The sequence below is a fragment of the Panthera onca genome, chromosome B3 (assembly GCF_046562875.1).
Source record: "Panthera onca isolate mPanOnc1 chromosome B3, mPanOnc1 haplotype 2, whole genome shotgun sequence".
NCBI lineage: Eukaryota > Metazoa > Chordata > Mammalia > Carnivora > Felidae > Panthera > Panthera onca.
The window spans coordinates 85,545,562-85,563,117 of NC_138344.1; the positions used below are offsets into that span (position 1 = coordinate 85,545,562).

The 17,556-nt window shown below is 38.2% G+C and overlaps 1 protein-coding gene across 18 annotated transcripts in view; it reads right to left on the reverse strand.

The window, feature by feature from the left end:
* The window catches only part of SLC25A21 (solute carrier family 25 member 21), a 481,661-nt gene that overhangs the window by 122,934 nt on the left and 341,171 nt on the right, over window positions 1-17,556 (reverse strand). For 17 of the 18 annotated variants that reach the window (XM_060619552.3, XM_060619553.3, XM_060619551.3 and 14 more), the window contains one exon: window positions 10,820-10,903. In XM_060619552.3, coding sequence (XP_060475535.1) covers window positions 10,820-10,903 — 84 coding nt within the window. Of the gene's footprint in view, window positions 1-10,819; window positions 10,904-12,079; window positions 12,171-17,556 lie in introns of those variants that run through there. The other variant, XM_060619568.3, reaches the window with a different exon arrangement.

The window sequence follows — 17,556 nt, forward strand, 5'->3', positions numbered from 1 at the left end:
TTTATTAAACCCTAGGCAGGTAAGTGTTATAAGTACAACAGTGAAGATAGAACACATTCTAAGCAAGGTGGGTAGGTTGTTGGCCTTTGCTTGGATCTTCATCAGCCCTTCCCATTTCCCTAACAAAACTTGGCAATGCCACCACCTGGCAACACCTGTCAATAGGGAATCCCCTGAATCCAAAAACTAAATGCCCAAATCCAACTAATATGAAACTAGAAATCATTCAATTAAACTCAGCAAACATAAATTGGATGATGATTACATACAAAGAATTGTATGATACACTTTAGAAGCCCCAAAGAGATTTCATCAGAGCTCTACACATTTAAATAACTGTGAATAGTTTAAATAATTAGCTACAATATAAATTAATTGTAATGAAATCAGTTAAAAATTATTGTGTGCATACTTAAACATCATCTATTAAACTAAGTGCTGGCAACATAGTAGATACTAGTATTCCATGCAACAAATAAAGAAACAGAAGTACAATGACATTAAGTAATTTGCCAAGGTTCCCAAATTCACATGTGGGGTTCTAATCTAGGTCTCTTACACTCTGAAGAAGGTGCCATAAGAGAGCAGGTAGAGAAAATTATTCCCATTTTGGATAATGAGAGAAGGCATTAAAGAAAAGGTAGCATACCAGCTGGGCACTTATAGATGACCAGAATTACCAGAGCTGGACAAAAGAAAAAAATGCCATTCTGGGCTGATGAACGTGTATGAGGAAAAGCACAGAAAATTGTTTTAGGAGTTATAATTGGTCCAGAAGGGCTTGAACACAGAGGCTTGTGATGACACTAGGTAAGACAAAGCTGGAAGACTCAAAGCAGATATGGAGAGTCCCAAATAAATACCACGTTGAGGGTTTCAGATTTGTTTGTGTATTTTTTTTTATCATCACACAATTTCTGTGGATCAGGCACCTAGGCATGGCTTAGGTATGTGTCCCTGACTCAAGGTCTCTCATGGGACTGTAGTCAAACTATCAGTTGGGCCTGAGGTCTTGTCTGGTTCCCACAGGTGGTTGTGGGTAGGATTCAGTTCCAAGTTGTCGTTAAACAGAGGCCTTCAATTTCTCATTGGTTATTGGCCCGAGCTACCTTAAATTCCTTGCCACACGGGCTCCTCCATAGTGGAGCTTACTTCAAAGCAATAAAAATGTAAGAAACCACAAGAGCAAGAAGAATAAGAAGTGTCTAACTAGATGCAAGCCAGTTTTTTATATACTAATCTCAAAAGTGACATTTCATAATTTCTGCCTTTTTCTCTTCATTACAAGAGAGTCAATAAACCTAATCTCTGCTTAAAAGGAGGGGATTATACAAGGACATAAATACAAGGGGGCAGGGATCAGTAGGGCCATTCTTAGTGGCACCCTATCACATGGATCAACAGGAAATCAACAAAGATTTATGAATGTGCAGGTGACATAATTTGGCTATCGGCATTCACACGAAAGACTAGAAAGTCATTCAAAATTTCTCCTTCTCACTCAACACCGCTATCCATCATCAATTCACTCCAAGGAGTTTAGTTGTCAGCATTTTCTCTTTAGAGCGGTACATAAAATGATAGCACATCTTACAATCATCCGTGTCTTAGATCCCACAGAAAAGGACAGGAGTCCTATGGTGACTTCTGAGAGAGCAGTTTGAAAATACAGGTGTAGACAGAAGTCAGACCATGTGAATTAAGGAGTGAACAAGTGGTCAAGAAATATTTTTGGAATCTAACACATATATTTTTTCACACATGAAGCCAGATCTCTAGTAATTGATATGTCCTGTTGCTGAATGGATTACATTGAAATATTCTTTTAATTTTGGTCCCTTTATAAATAGTGCCAACTTCTGGGAATTTTAGTATTTGAGTTTTGAAATGCATGTTGACCTATTCACTGAAAACTGTTAGGATACAAAATGGTAAGGACACCAGACCATGTCCTTTTTCTCATTTTGGTTCTTGATTCTTCTAATTTAGGAAAAGCTTCATGCAAAGCAATCTAAGAACTAATTCATCTAACAGAAAATTACAAACTCTCCTTAGTAGTTTCCAAAACTCATCTCACACTTTATCTCCTTTTTTGTTGCCACTGAGACTGTGTCTACATTAGAATTCCTGGTACCCAGGGCTTTGTTTCCCTACAAGTTCACTGTGGCCAAAGAGCATTATGAACAGTGTTTATCAGCAGGAGAACAAGGCCACTGAATATGGCTGGTCATATTCCTTTAGATTTTGGTGACCACATATTTTGACATATATAGCAGTCATAGGTGATTTTCACCCCATCTGATAATTCATCCAAGAAACTTTGATTAAATGCCTTATCTCAGGTTTCATGAGGTTTTCCTGGTTATTATCCAATATTCAAGTTGAGTTAGGCAAAGGTACTAACAAGTCAAATAACTAAGTTCATGCCGTGTGTTTTTTTTTTTTTTTTTAATTTTGATGGTACATTTATTTAACATATCCAAAACATCATTTCCACATGTAATTCTTTTGCATTCTTTTTTATACACAAATTCTTTACATTCCTTTTACACACAAAGTTTTCAAAATCTGGTACGTGTTTTACACTTAAAGCACATCTCAGTTAAGTTCCTTTTGAACAGGGCTCTGTCCAAAGGATTATGGACCTCTATCTTGGTCTCATGGGATGATGGTGGCACACTTCAGAATACATTTTCAGTCCAATTGCATTTGTTCAAGATGTGATTTAAAGAAAAAGCACACCTTTGTTTTCTTTGAGTGCTGATCTTAGGAACCAATCTATTATTCTGGGACTCTCACTAACCTCCTTTCTGCTGAAGTTTGCTGGTTTGCAGAATGTAATCAACCATAGCAGATACTACCTTCTCCTACTTCCCACCCCTCTGGGCGCTATTCAGCAAAGTGATATGAGATATGTGACAATGTTTCGAACCCATAATGGGGACAGCATAAATCTGAGGTGTAGCTTCTGCTATTACTAATACCACTATTAAGTTATTGACAGAATAGGGAGCATGATACAGGATGCAGAAGATCTTGGATGAAAGCTCACCCCAACAAACAGCAGCTATGGGATGCTGGGCAAGTCCCTTATCATTCTTATCAGTTTCCCTACCAGAAAACTAGAGACCATACTCCCCACCTGCCTGTTGCCTTGTTCTTGTGAGCAACAAGTGAGGTAAGACATGTGGACACATTTCACGAACAGTAAAGGGTCAAATGGTAACAATGGTTTTGAATATAATCACTGCTATAGCAAGAGTGTCTGAACCTTTTCCTTTCCTCCAGTTTCAAACCATCTGAAATACTGGGAGGAAAGGTAAAGCTCAAGTCATGAGACTAGACAAAAACTTCACGAACTAGCGACAAGAGCATTGCAATTGGGTGACGAAACAGATTCCCAAGCAGGAACTGAACAGAAACTTAACGTAATTAACATACACTCTCCAGTGGTATCCGAGTCACGGAACTTACAGAGAAAATGTAGCAATCTAAACTATACGCAATTCAACTTAGTTTAAATACATGTATGCGGGCATGTCTGTATGTATCAATATTTTTTAACTTCTTAACAGTGTTCTAAAATATTAAAAATCCATATAACCTTTTCTTTCCAAGGAAAATAAAATGAGATCAAATTTTCATATGACCAGGGGAGAAGACTTCCTAATAGAAGACAGAAAGATGTAATTCTATGATATCAGAGACACTAGCTGAAATCAATGAGGATGATAAAATATTAACTCCTTTAACCTTGTCATGTCAAGTTATGCCTAAGTTATTTCCTATAATAAGAGAATCAGACAAAGGTAGAAGTTTTAGGAGATTTTCTTTCTTATTCTCATCTGAAAATGTTCAGTTTAACAACCACTAGAAAAAGGATTATGGTTTTGGTAAAGACATTTTCTCCCAAGGTGACTATGCATCTAGTTCATCAGAAATCATCAGAGGAAGTTAAAATAAAGGTTTGAAAAGATTTCCATTTGGACATCTCCCATTGACTATAGAATCCCCTCATCTCCCATTAACACTCTATAAAACATGGGGAATATCTGCTCAGGCTCTGGATTGAGACGCGAATGTTCCCGAAAGACAGCTACTTCCACCCAAACAACTGGTCCTCCTTTTCCTTCTTGTCAGCACCGTGAGCTGGGAGAGGCTGTGTTTGGTCTCTTAATCAGGCCTTGCTGACGAGCTGACATCACAGCGAACGTTTTCACTTATTCTTTGGCAACACTTAAATCCTTGCCAAAGGCCAGGCAGTAAGTCTGAAAGCATTGTTAGCAAGCGGCTGGGGGAGTTGGAGTGTGACTGTCAGCTAGCAATCTATGGTGATGACAGGAGGGAAATCTAGAAGCTGAAACCATTCTAAAGGTCACCCTGTGGGCAGAACAAAAGGCCTCTGACGGAGCTCTGGGACATGGAAGCCCAGGGATGCTGCTATGTGAGCACTCTGGAAATTCATTATCCTCTCCCTGATTGTAAAGACGAATACAGCTCAAACCAGCAACTATCTGCCTTCACAGTGGTGTAAAATAATCTGGTAAAACAGAAATGCCCCATAAGGTACCAATGGCTCAACTTTCTGTGTTTTGCAACATATTCTTCTGTAATATTTTCTCTTTACCCTACATCCTTTCATTTTCAACCTTGAATTGCTAAATAATAAGAGTTTAAAGTTCTGAGCAATGTACATTTTATGACTAAAATTTTATGAGTATAACATACGGAAGCACTGATAAGCCATTTTTAAAAGGAACACAGATAATGCAGGAATAATCAGAATAGGTCCATGCCTGAATCGAGATCATCTCTTTTTTCTCATTCCAAAACTGGTGAAGATTTGGAAGAAGAAAATGGCTTCCATCTACTGGGTGCCATAATCAGGACCTGGGTACTGGGTCATTTGTAAAACCTGCCAGAAAGATTTGCTATAGTTTATTCTCCAAACTCTCACCTACTGTGTTATTTCTTTTCTTATTCTCCCCCCACCTCCCTACCTCGCTAGATGGAAGACACTTGTTGTGCCATCATTAAGAAGCCCAGGCAGGTCAGGGCAGAATCCTGTAGTGTGGAAGCAAGAGCAGCTGGGATTGTCTGCTTTCCTCCTTATCACCACAGAAAAACAAGGGAACAGGGAACCAATGGACAGCATTGGTGACTACAGTTAATAATACTGCACTGCATACTTGAAAGTTGCTAAGAGAGTAGATCATAAATGTTCTCACCAAACACACAAGAATGGTAATTATGTGAGGTGATGGATGTGTTAACTCTCCCTATCGTGGTAATCATTATGCAATGCATACGTATATATCGACTCATCACATATTACACCTTAACCTTCACAATGTTATATGTCAATTATATCTCCGTAAAGCTGAGACAAGGGAAAGCTGAAAGCTGAAAAACAAGGGAGCATTCAGTGGAGGTCCTCTGGGTACTAGGAAGGGTCTCTTCGGTAAGACAGAAAGGAGCAGAGAAGGTACTCGAGACACCAGGAAACTCACACAGAAGGCACGGTGCACATCTGGTACCCACCAAAGAATGAACTCACTATGGTACACCAGGCTTGCAAACTCAGTCAATACCCAATGATCTACTCACAATTGATTTGCACTGCAGATTATGCGCTTAGGGGCCTGGGAAACAGTCTGCAATTATTCATGTGAGTGAAAACTCTGCACTGGTTAAGTAGCAGTGAGTATACAGTGACCCGTGACTCACTTGTAATGTGAACTCCTGGGTCTACATATAAGACCCTCAGATAAGAGGAAACAGCCTCAGGATCCAGGGAATAGTGATGTTAAGAACCACCCACTCCAGTCTGGCTTGGCAATACTGGGTAGATGAGCTGGTTTCTGTTGGATGAGAAGTGGGGTAGAGGGGAGAGAGAAAAAGCAGCAGCAACTACGGGGCCTTGTGAAGTTGGAATGTGGCTTAGGTGGTGAGGATGTTGACTGCTCCAATAACTGTGATTCCTGCGAAGAGTTAGCCTCCATTGTCTCTTCAAGTCCAATACTTTCCCACACTTCCATGTGACAGTGAGGGGGTTTCCAGGGGCTACCCAAGAGGTTTTCTCTAGGGGTAAACTTTTCTGTTTAGAGATGGTGTTTGAAAATCACCTCGTTGTGGTACATTAGGCAAATCATGTTTTAAAAAGTAGACCCACTAAGACACCAAATTAAGGTAAAGATCTTGGAGTTAGTCCACCTGTAAAAAGGAAATGTCCAAATCTTGCCAGGTTGTTGTTGATGTTGAATTGCAGACGTCCCCCTTCCTTTGTGTCACAAGCCACTCATTCCCCTTAATGAAAACAAGAGGGAGTGATTATACCTCCTGGGGCTGTGCCATTTATGCTGTCTGAAAGGCCCTTAAACGAGTGGCACATTATCTCACACATCTGGAGTTTACCAAATTAGCCAATTATGCTGGAGCTCATAAAACGAGGCCTTAAATGTCATTTAACTAGAAAATATTATAATCACCAAGTGGTCTGATTGTAAGATGATACTTGGGGCAGCATCAGCGGTTACAGAAAACAAATCGTGAAGCAAAACACAGTTCAAATACCCCCCAAACGCAACCACATATTTTCTACAGTAATACTTTCTGAAGAATACCATATTTCTGAAGGCACCAGCAATCAACATGTTTCTCATTTGAAACTAAGTTTAATCCGACCTAGTTGTTTCCTAGTTATTTGCCTTGGGCAAACCAACGTGCATGAATTTTTCTCAGAAGAAAACTGAGGAACATGCAGGATGAGAGCCGACGGGAAACCATGAACTTATCAGATATGGAGCCGTCTGTGAGGGATGGGACAATAATACTGAAAGTTGTAGAAGAGTTACTTAATACTGAAAGTTGTAGAAGAGTTACTTAAAAATTAGGGGTTTATAGCCACTCATTTCACATTGCCTTCTTTTCATTTAATAAATAACAAAATTTGTGTTTAGTAAAAGGTGATGTAAGACAATGGAAAAACCATGACATGCTGCTAGTATCTGTGTGACTTTGGGCAAGTTATTTAACTTCTCTGATCTTCAGGCACCTCATACAAAATACAGACATAATGCTGTCTTGTGTTGAGAATAGTGCTGTGTTCAATATAAGGTTTGAAAAGTCCCTAGCATCGTGTCTGTTACACTGAAGAAACAAATATCAGTTTCACGTCTTTCTTTACCTATGTCACCAGGATATCTTAAGTTCTGTTTAATTCTTTTTCCTCTTTATTTCAGGAAGAATGGCCACTAGGAGCTTACAGAAGAGGAAGAGGGAGAGACAGGCAGTCCTGGTTTTACATTAGCATAATTTATAATCCTCTCGCCCATCTGTGCGCATCTCAATCACTTTCTTTAAAGGAATGACAGGTACAAAAGAGACTAGAAAAGCTTTCAGGAGATACCCTGAAGCAGAAGGAAGTAAGATGTGATGCAAGAACACACGGTAAATGGAGACACCAGCTGCTGTTTGCCAGGAGAATTTATAAAACAAAACTAATTGGTTTTAAAGGCGCCTCATCAGCTAGGCTAACTATGTCTTCTGGGCTCACTATTTCAGGAGATGGACCTATGAGTTTATTTTTGCCAAACCTTAAAAAGAAGAAGAATCATGGTGACGATGGAGGTACTCTCAACAGTGACAAAGTTCTTCCCCGTGAGTTCTTTCTTCTCCATTAGCTAAAACTAAGAAGTTCTTGCCCAGAATTTGGAAGGCCTTTTTTTGGGCAAAGCTGGGTTGAAAAACCATGTGTTTCATTAAAGTACAATATATCTATGTTTTTAGTTCTTAAAAGAATCTTAGAAATGGTAAAGGGATTTGGACCCATGTATTTGAGCCAATGTCTCTTGGAAACATGAATTCTGGGCAGAGAAATAGGGAGCTTCATCTCTAAGAATGGTGATGAGTATCACTTCACTTTCTTACAGCAGAGAGGAAAATGGGAGATCTGTGCAGACATCAAGTATATTATCAGACTTTAATGTTCTTAAACAACAGAAAAGGAATACCTTTCAAAACCTTTAACTTGGAGGATATAGGAAAAACCAGGAGAGATGAACTGTCTTACCTATGCTAATAGTCAAATTGACTTGTGTTGTATCTCTACAGCCACAGACCGAATGGGGCTGTAGGCACCTGAGTGAGAAAAACATCTTTGAAAGCAGAGTGTACTCTAAAAGCTAAATAAGAAAATCAAAAGGAACTGCTTTCACTAGGAAAAAAAAATCAACACAACATGCATTAAAAGGTTTTCTTTTCTTTTTTTAACTTAACTCTATGAAATGTTCTTGCTCTGTATCAAAAATAACAGGCAGCTTTTTCTTTTGTGTTTTAACAAATATTCACATCTCTAAGACGAGAGGTCTCTGGCTTTTGGCTAATAACATGCCTAGATCTAAAGGCATTACAGAAAGTATGTCAATTTGCTCTAGAAACAATTATACATACAGTCTAGGAAAAGGCCAATTTTACTATGCAAGGACCACACATGCTGTATGTTTGTTGTATTACTTGATATCAAAGCAGAAACATCAAATTCTTCCTAACACACATGAAATAAAGAGCCTGGCTAAGGAACTCCCACATCTAATTCAGAGATATCTGTTACAGCTTACAGAACTTGGCAATGCTGCTACTACTCTTTAACTGGGAAGGAACACTGCTATTGACTATATAATACACTATGATTTGTTTAACTTTATGTATATTTTGGGTAAACTGAGCATGAGTTTGATCCCAACTGTCATAAATGCACGTATATTACCAACGCGCAGCACTTAGGTACCACATCACCACAGTAATAATAGCAAGAATTTGCTGCTTCTTTGTCACTAGATCTTCTAAAGATATTTAATCAGGTATCGAGATCTTATCATAACTTCAGAAGGGGTAGTCAATAGCAAGAATTATCATCTCTGTTTCATTTTGCATCATTACGATTTTGATCTGATGACATTTATTCATTTAACATGCACTTACTATCTTTACTCAGTGCTAAACACAGGCACAGGGGATACAAAGCTAAATGAGAAATTGCCCTTAGGGCGAGAGAAAGGAGATAGACAGAAAACAGCCATAATAAATTAGACAGGTGCATGCTATATTTTGTATAGCATATAAGAGTGATTGGTAAAGAAAGCGTGTGGTAGAGAAAAGATGGTCAGAGGGGGAGAAATGTGAGGGCACTCTTGAATGAGGAGGATAGTTTCTTGTGTGGATGAGGGGGTTGGTCCTGCAGGAATAAGATAAAGACTAGCATGCAAAGCTATGAGAATGTGAGCAGGCTGGCTGTTTTTAGAGCAGATCTGTGAATGGGGAACGAGCCTAGAGAAAAGGAGGGCCATACTAGGCCATGCTAGGGCCATACTAGGAAGGGCTCTGTACCATGATAAGTTTAGACTTTATACTGCAGGGCATATTTTTATATATTAACCAAATACTCCAAAATTAAAATAATTAAAACAGTATAATGCTGGCAGAGAGATAGATAAACTGATGAAACAGAATAAGAAATGGAGAAAGAGAATAGAAAATTTAGATGATGTATACGTGGACGTTTAATACACAAAAAAGATAGCATTTCCAACGAGGGAGTAACAGATGGATTTTTCAACACGTGGTGTTTGGACAATTGACTAGCCATTTGAAAATAAAATTTAATTTCTATATGCCACACAGCACATTAAAAAAACAATTCTCAGACGGATTAATGACTTAAATGTCAAACATACCAGAAGAAAATGTTTATAATCTTGGGGCTAAAATATCCTTTTTTCTAATGTGACAATAGGGTCAGATATCACAAAGAACAAGATAGATATAATCACAAAACCACAATCTTCAAAAATCGCAAAGTTCTGAAAGGTGTAAGACATTGTAGCTCTAAGACAAATGACAAGCTGGGGAAAATATTTGCAATCTATGTCATTGTTAAAGAATTAGTACCTATAATATATACGGAGCTCCTACCAATCAATAAAAACTCTAACTTAAGAGAAATGGACAAGAATATAAATAAGCAATTCATAAAAGAAATGACATTTAATGGTATAAAAGCATGCTCAATCCCAGTTATAATCAAAAGAATGCTTATAGACAATTTATTTTTCACCTATTAGATTCTTTTTTTAAAGTTTACTTATTTCTTTTGTGAGAGAGAGAGAGGAAGCAGGAGAGGGGCAAAGAGAGAGAGAGAGAGAGAGAGGGGGAGATATTGAGAGAGAGAGAAGCTCAAGCAGGCTCCACACTGTCAATGCAGAATCCAACACGGGGCTTGAACCCTCAAACTGTGAGATCATGACCTGAGATGAAATCAAGAGTCAGACGCTAAACCGACTGAGCCACCCAGGCATCTATGTAAAAAAAATACTCTTTATCTGATCGTCTAGTAGACAGAATAACAAATGTGACACATCAACTTTTGACACAGTTCTGTTTTGATTGAATATTCATAAGCTGCAATGCAAATAAGGAACACATTTGGGCACTATATTCAAGAATCAAAATAAAGAACTATTACATTTAGATAGGTGCTGTTATGAGAATTTGAAAAAAATCTTAATGGCACAAAATAGAAATTGTCTTCTAGTCAGCAAATTGAATATTAATATCATTTTTGTGGTAGTTCTTATGGTATACATATTTAGTTTTCAATTGTATTATCAGGAAAAACTAAAAAAAATGTGGGAAGGCACCCTTTTAAATATTTTCCCCTAATAACACTAGGAAAATGAAACATTAAAAATGAAAAAAACATGTAGTAATATGTTAAATATCTATATCAACATAAAGTCCATACATGAAGAACTGTACTTACCCTTCTATTTGGAAAATTGTTCGAAAACTGTCTCCCAAGCTTTTATAACTGTTTGGATCAGTTGCACATCTCTGAATCTGGAACCTAGAAACAAAATCAAACAAAAAATCGAAGTTAAGGGATTGCCAAATGACTTCCCTCATTTTTCAAAGTCTTAGGAAACTCAGCCTTTTCAGGTTAATCTAAAATATTCTGGTTTTTGCTATCGATTTTATTGATTTATTTGCCTCATATAATCCATACCTTATTTTTGTAGCCTTTAAAATTCTATTTCTCTGTATTTTAATAGAAACTATAGAGTTTTTTTTCATCTGTTTCTTAGCCAGGCAGATGCACCCTGAGGCATTTATGCCTTTTTCTTTTGTGAAAAGCATACACAGATGTCATAGATTGTTTAATGTATAATTCAGAAATCTGAAGGTGCATATGAAATAAATAAGTAGCTGTATTTCTTATCTTAATTAGTACCCCCTTGATGGTAATTTAATAAAAAGTTTAAATACAGAGCCGCTAATATGGCCTAACTTGGATCCTGATTGTGAATTTGAAATTCATTCTGGCAGACAGGAACCTGTGCTTAGGGGAAGAGAATGAATTTGTATTGTGATACAGTTTACAATCACTAATTCTACTTCATGATGGAGCAGAGTTAGTCTTTACTTTCAGGCTACCTGAACCCTTCATATATGGTCTGTATATAGTTGGTGCTCGATAAAAATGTATTCCATTTTAGAAAGCTAAATTCTGGTTTTTTCTTCTTTTCGGTTATGATCATGCATCTCAGGACTCTAACCTTCAACCTATGGAAGTTTCCCAGTGTCAGGGTCTTAACTTATTTATTTTGTATGCTACTCTGGGGTTTGTTTTTAAAGAGATTTATGACAAGTACTCTCATTTCTCTATACCCCAGTTCTCCATTTTTGAGTTTCTTTAGTCTGCTCTCACCTGGTGTTTACCTTCCTTGTCCCAATTCTTAGTTAAGGCCTTTCTGCCTTCCTTCCATAATTTTATCAAAAAATTTTAAAAGAACTTTTCAAAAACACATCTTATATTGTCTACTTTGAGATACTTTTTTGAGATTGTTGGATTTATGATCCTACCTCTAAGAATAATGTATTTTATGGCTCTAGGCCACAGGGAATTAGGCTGAAAACGGATACATATATCACAGAAAAGAGTGAATATTTCACTTTGATTGAAACAGCTGGGCATAGGAAAGGAATGAATCTATTATAAGACTGGAAAGTGAGGCTAGATTACATTTGATTTGGAGAGCGGAGAGTTGCTGAATATAATCATGCGGGAGGGTAGCCATTCTGAGATGGAGGAAGTTGAGTAGTCCAGTAGAGTTCTCCCAGCAGACCACATACAAATACCTACAGAAATATTTACTGCCTGATTGGGTGGATTGGAATGGCAGTATGGAGGGCAGAACAACCATGAAGGCAATAGGATAATCTAGGTGAAGATAATAATGCCAGAATATGAATGGAGGCAACAGAAATGTGAAGAAAGGGGTAAGCTTGTTGAGTAATCCTTTTTCTCTTTAAATAAATGTGTATGTGTGTGTGTGTTTTATGATACATTCGACATGACTCCTTCTTGGTCCTCTTCAACCCATAAAGCAATATTCTACTATCGCCAAAATTCAACAATGTCCTTAATATTCATGATGGTTTTGTTTGTCAAATTTACACCTCTATTAACGTGATCATTTTTAGAAGGTTAAATTTTTTAATTCTTAATTTAAACAATTTTTTTTGAGAGAGAGAGAATGTGTGTGTGAGCAAGGGAGAGAATCTTAAGCAGGTTTCATGCGATCCCATGACCTTGGGATCACGACCTGAGCCAAAATCAAGAGTCGGACGCTCAACTGACTGAGCCATCCAGGCACCCCAAGAAGGTTCGTTTTTAGACAAGAATTATATCTCTAAAATTTGAATTGTATTGAGCTCGTCAGAAGCTCATGGATCAATGCAGCCAACTCATTTAAACTATTCTGGGTCTAGAGGTACATTTGGTGTGTGCATAACCACTGACCCAGAATGTTCAGTAAGTGGTTCTGTCTATAATCAAGAACATGATTTGATGGTCACGTAGGTGGACCATGTTTGATATTTCTGGACTACTGCACATAGATGAGATAACTTGGTACTCTGGATACAAATGAATTAAACCTAAACACAAAATAGTACAATAAGAAAAATATATGTACACTTACACAACAAATAACTTTGCATAAAATTTGTTTATACTACAAATACAAATAACATAGAGAGTGATTTCCAAAACACGATGCTGATTCTAGTGTGAAAAAGAATCTCCATCTCTCCATTTGCATATTTGTAACCTATATTCATGGCTGAGTATGAAACATTTTCTTATGTCCTAGTTGGGAAAGCCACTTTTCTTCTCTAACTGTTCTTTAAAGAAAATAATTTAGAATAGTTTTATATATTATAATAGTATTACATGTTCATAGATTTTCTCATACTACCTGTAATAATTTTCATTAAATTCATTTATCTCTATGAAATTCCCTTCTAGATGCTTTCCCCCCCAAATTACCAAGTATTTTTTAAAATAATTGTCATATGAAATAAGATCTACAAGTTTTATAAAAACTCAGGGCATTATCCTCACTGTAAAGGGCATAATAAATAAATGAAGGAGAAAAATGACTTATAAGATAAAGAAAAATATCCATAATGTCAAATAGCATCTGCACCAAACTGCCCAGGTGTTCATCAGAGGGAGAAAGTACAGCTTTCTGCAGAGGGCAGGAAGGATTTCAGGAAGGAGAAGGGATTTGAGCTGGTCCTATAGGATTCAGAGGCAAAAAGAGTAAGCATGAGAAAGCATTCCAGGTGGGGAAATGAAACAAAGGCCAGTGAGGGAAAGTTGTCCTTTTAAGAGAAGTGAAGGAAGAGATCCCCCACCATGGCAACCTTCCACATTTCCTTCAGGACAGGTGGTACAGGACTCTGCTGGGGCATTCAGTTGCTCAGGGTGGGTGGCGACCTGAGTGTGTTGGGGGAGGAAATTTATGAGATAAAGTCAAAGCCTAATATAGACCATTTGACCTCTTCCTGCTCCTCAGCTGAGTACTTCAGTTAACTCTGCATGGCCATCTCACAGTTATGTGACCCCAGTTCTAGAAGGGACTATAAATGAGTCAGCAGAGGGACCAAAGCAAGTGCATACTAATGACCTTAGCCCCTCTTTCACTGCTGGAGTTAGAGACATTAGCTTTGTCTACGATGTCTGTGTGCTTGGGTAACATCGAAGAAGATCTTCTGTCAGCTTATACCAAGATGAATCCAGAGTGCTGCTATTTCATAATTAACTAGTTATCTAACTTTGCTCTTGGAAATCTAGGCACTTTACTTGCTAGCTGTAACTTCTTCCTTTTCATAGAATCTGAATAGATAATATTTCTTCATAGATAATATTTCTAATCTGCCATTCATGCAGTTAATTAGAGTTTTTGAACACTTCGCATGTATTAGTATTCCACTATTTGGGGCATTATACAGAAATAAGACACAATCCTTCCCTTTAGAAGCTTATACTTAGGTGAAGGAGCTGTGCAAACATATGATTACAATATGCAAGTAATAACAGTATTTTGGGATATCCAATGTCAGCAAAGGAGTTTTACTGGCATTGAATAAATACTACTACTCTTTTTGGAGGTGATCTCCTGTCTAGCTACAGTCTAGGTGGACTGTAGCTGACAGAAAATAGCACTATGTAGAGACATTGGAGAGAAGAGGGAAAATGGGAAGGCTATCTTTGGGCTAAATATCTGTGATTAAATTTTCCCCACCCACTTTAGAACAGGCAACAAGAACAGTTAGTGGAATCTGTAAGGAGTGTTCCACTTAGAAGCTGACTGATGAGTGACGCTGTGTTAATTACAAACAGGAGTGGTGACATCAAAGTAACATTACACGAGAAGGGTCTACAAGGAGTGTTGTAAGGCAGTGCAAAAGGATGAGCAGGTATGGTAAATACTAATTCCTCAGTAAAGCCACCGCCATTCTTTACTATGCTAAAGGAGCTGGAGTCCCATTAAACAGGCAAGCACGGCTGTCTCTTTTGCTGCACATCTCAAATATGGCGTGTCTACACTTTGCAGAGAAAGTGCATGCAGTATTTAGTTCTACTGCACATGACTTATTCGGATCACAGAGTTATCAGTTCTTCTAAGGAATCTGTTTCAAGTTGATACAATTATAGTGCATTTTGGTCAATCATGTAAAACAGCAACTTCCTTCTTCCCCTTTACTGTGTTTCAGCAACTTAAAAGGTTGCTCTCTTGGATTGAAACTTTACGTCAGCATTATTCCAAACTGCATTCTGTTCTAACAAATTCTCTCTATGCCCGGGGAGACAATTTTCCAGTTACATAATACAACTCTGTAAAATTACAAAGGCCAAGCCACACTACCCTTGATTGTATTTAGAAGAAAAGATTGGACCTTTCCATTGTCCTAATAAAAGCAGCCTGGACACATCTGGAATCTCCATCTGAGAAACTTCTTATTAGAATGAAAACTTGCTGCCAAACTGGCAAATTGGACAGTGGAGGAACACTTGAGAAGTATTCAGTGCCTAACATCCAGTCAGGATGAAACACACAGAAAGGCATGTGGCGCAAACCCTACGTATGCCTCATTGTCCAGGAGCCAGCAATCCTATCTGCTGTGGTGCCAGGGAGCACAGTACTTCATAGTCCTACAAATGGAGGGAACAGCCCTGTCATCGACCATGCCATAAACATGAAGTGGGTTTCTGTGGTAACCACCAGCTCAAGGAAGGGCGGCTCAACATTCGAAAACAAATGTACAACATATTTTTAAAAGCTGGAGAATGTTCTCACTCACTAAAATATTTATTTTTCTCTAAACTGGAGAACCATTACTGCAGGATTTCCCACTGGCTTAGTTGTGTGCTTAGCCAGTGATACCAAATTTCAAACTAGCCTGTTGTTGATTCTTAGCACAGTGAGAAATGCCAGTTTAGGCACTCAGCTTGTCTGAGCTCTTCTTAACTTGTGGCCATAAAAAAGATATGTCTGTGAGAAATAAAATGGCTTTGCTCCCTTAAAGGCTGTAGGATCAGATTGTTTGAAAATCTCAAAATCTCAAATCTATGCAGTGCCTTCATCTGCGAATTAATTTTCTATCTATCATCTTAAAAAAATACTGATGCCTGATGGTATCTATACTGGGGTGTGGAGGCTTCAGGACACACACATACAGACACACGTATATGTATATATGTACGTGTATATATAATTTAGAGTGCATTTATATGAAGGCTGGAAGTTGAGTTGCAAAGAGTCAGACTGGGGCAGATGATGACATTTGTCCTGAAGCTATATTTGCATAGCATACACTCTGCTTTTTAGTTCGATCTTGCGATTATTTGTAGTGCTTTAGGATAGGGAGCTGATGGAGATTTGGGAGGGGGTGGAAGCCATTCCAAGCCATCCCTTTGGTACTGCTATTAATCCCAAGCAAAGCTGTCAGAAGGTGAAGTTTAGCTCTTGCATCATCTCCAGGTGATTTTGCAGTTCAATAGAATTCTTGTGCTCTCTCCTACCTTCCTCCCTTCAACTCCACTCTCAGAAAAGCATTCACACCATTTATCCTTAGTGTAGCTTTGAATGTGAGATGTTGTCTCTCAGATCTTGTCCCTTTAAAAAGATTTCAGCTATCCAAGAGGAGGTAGAAAGGTTTGTCTTGTTCCCAGTGGGGATGCAGGGTACCTGCGCCACCAAAGATAGCCCAGGGTGGCACATTTTTCCTGAGTGGAATTAATTGTATGTATGCTACCATTATGCTGTAGGTTACGTAAAAATGGCAACTTAGTGTCAAAAGTGAGGACCTTTGGGGAACTGAGCCACAGACCAGGAGCTACCAGTTACAATTTATTGAGTGTAGCCACCAATAAGCAGTGAAAACTAGTGAGGTTGGTAGTTTAATCCTTCTTTGCCTTTCTCCTCAGCAGTATAATGGGGAGAGCAGACATTAGAGGACTCTTTGATTTTGAAGGGACAGTGACACACAGAGTTATACCTGAGTTTGTTAGCCATAAGAAAGAAGACACATTTCATTTTGTGTAAAGCCCCAATTCCATATTTTATAGAGGTGGGAGACTGCTAATAAAAATTGTACACTGATAATAAGTGGTGATGAATCTAAAGAAACTCGCTGCCAAGATCTTTGCAAATGTGCTATGAACAAAGATTATTAGTAATTACCAGAATGTTACACATGCTTCTTAATAAACACTTAAGAAACCCACTAATGAACCAGAGATTAAAAGACTAAAGGTTTGCAATTACAGAACACATTAAGAGGATAACTGTAGGAAGATTAAATAAAGATTTTAATTCACTGTAATTAGCCTATCTTACAGAAATAAGATGTTTCTCCTATGAAGTATGTTTGCTTTCTCACTGGTTGGTTGAACATGGCCAAAGTCACACCGAACATGCAAAGACATGTCTGAGGCTTTGAAGTATACGTGTACACACCTACCTTACAAACCTTGGGAAAAGGGCCCCAGGAAGCACATCTTTAGAAAAACTGCCACCATGTATATTTGTTTCCTGTACTCTGAAAAATCACCTTCCACTGAGGCTGCCCCAAGAAAAGAAATACCCAGTTTCCACAGAAGACTAAGCACTGAACTGGAGGGGAATGGGGTCTCTGCATTTGTCATCC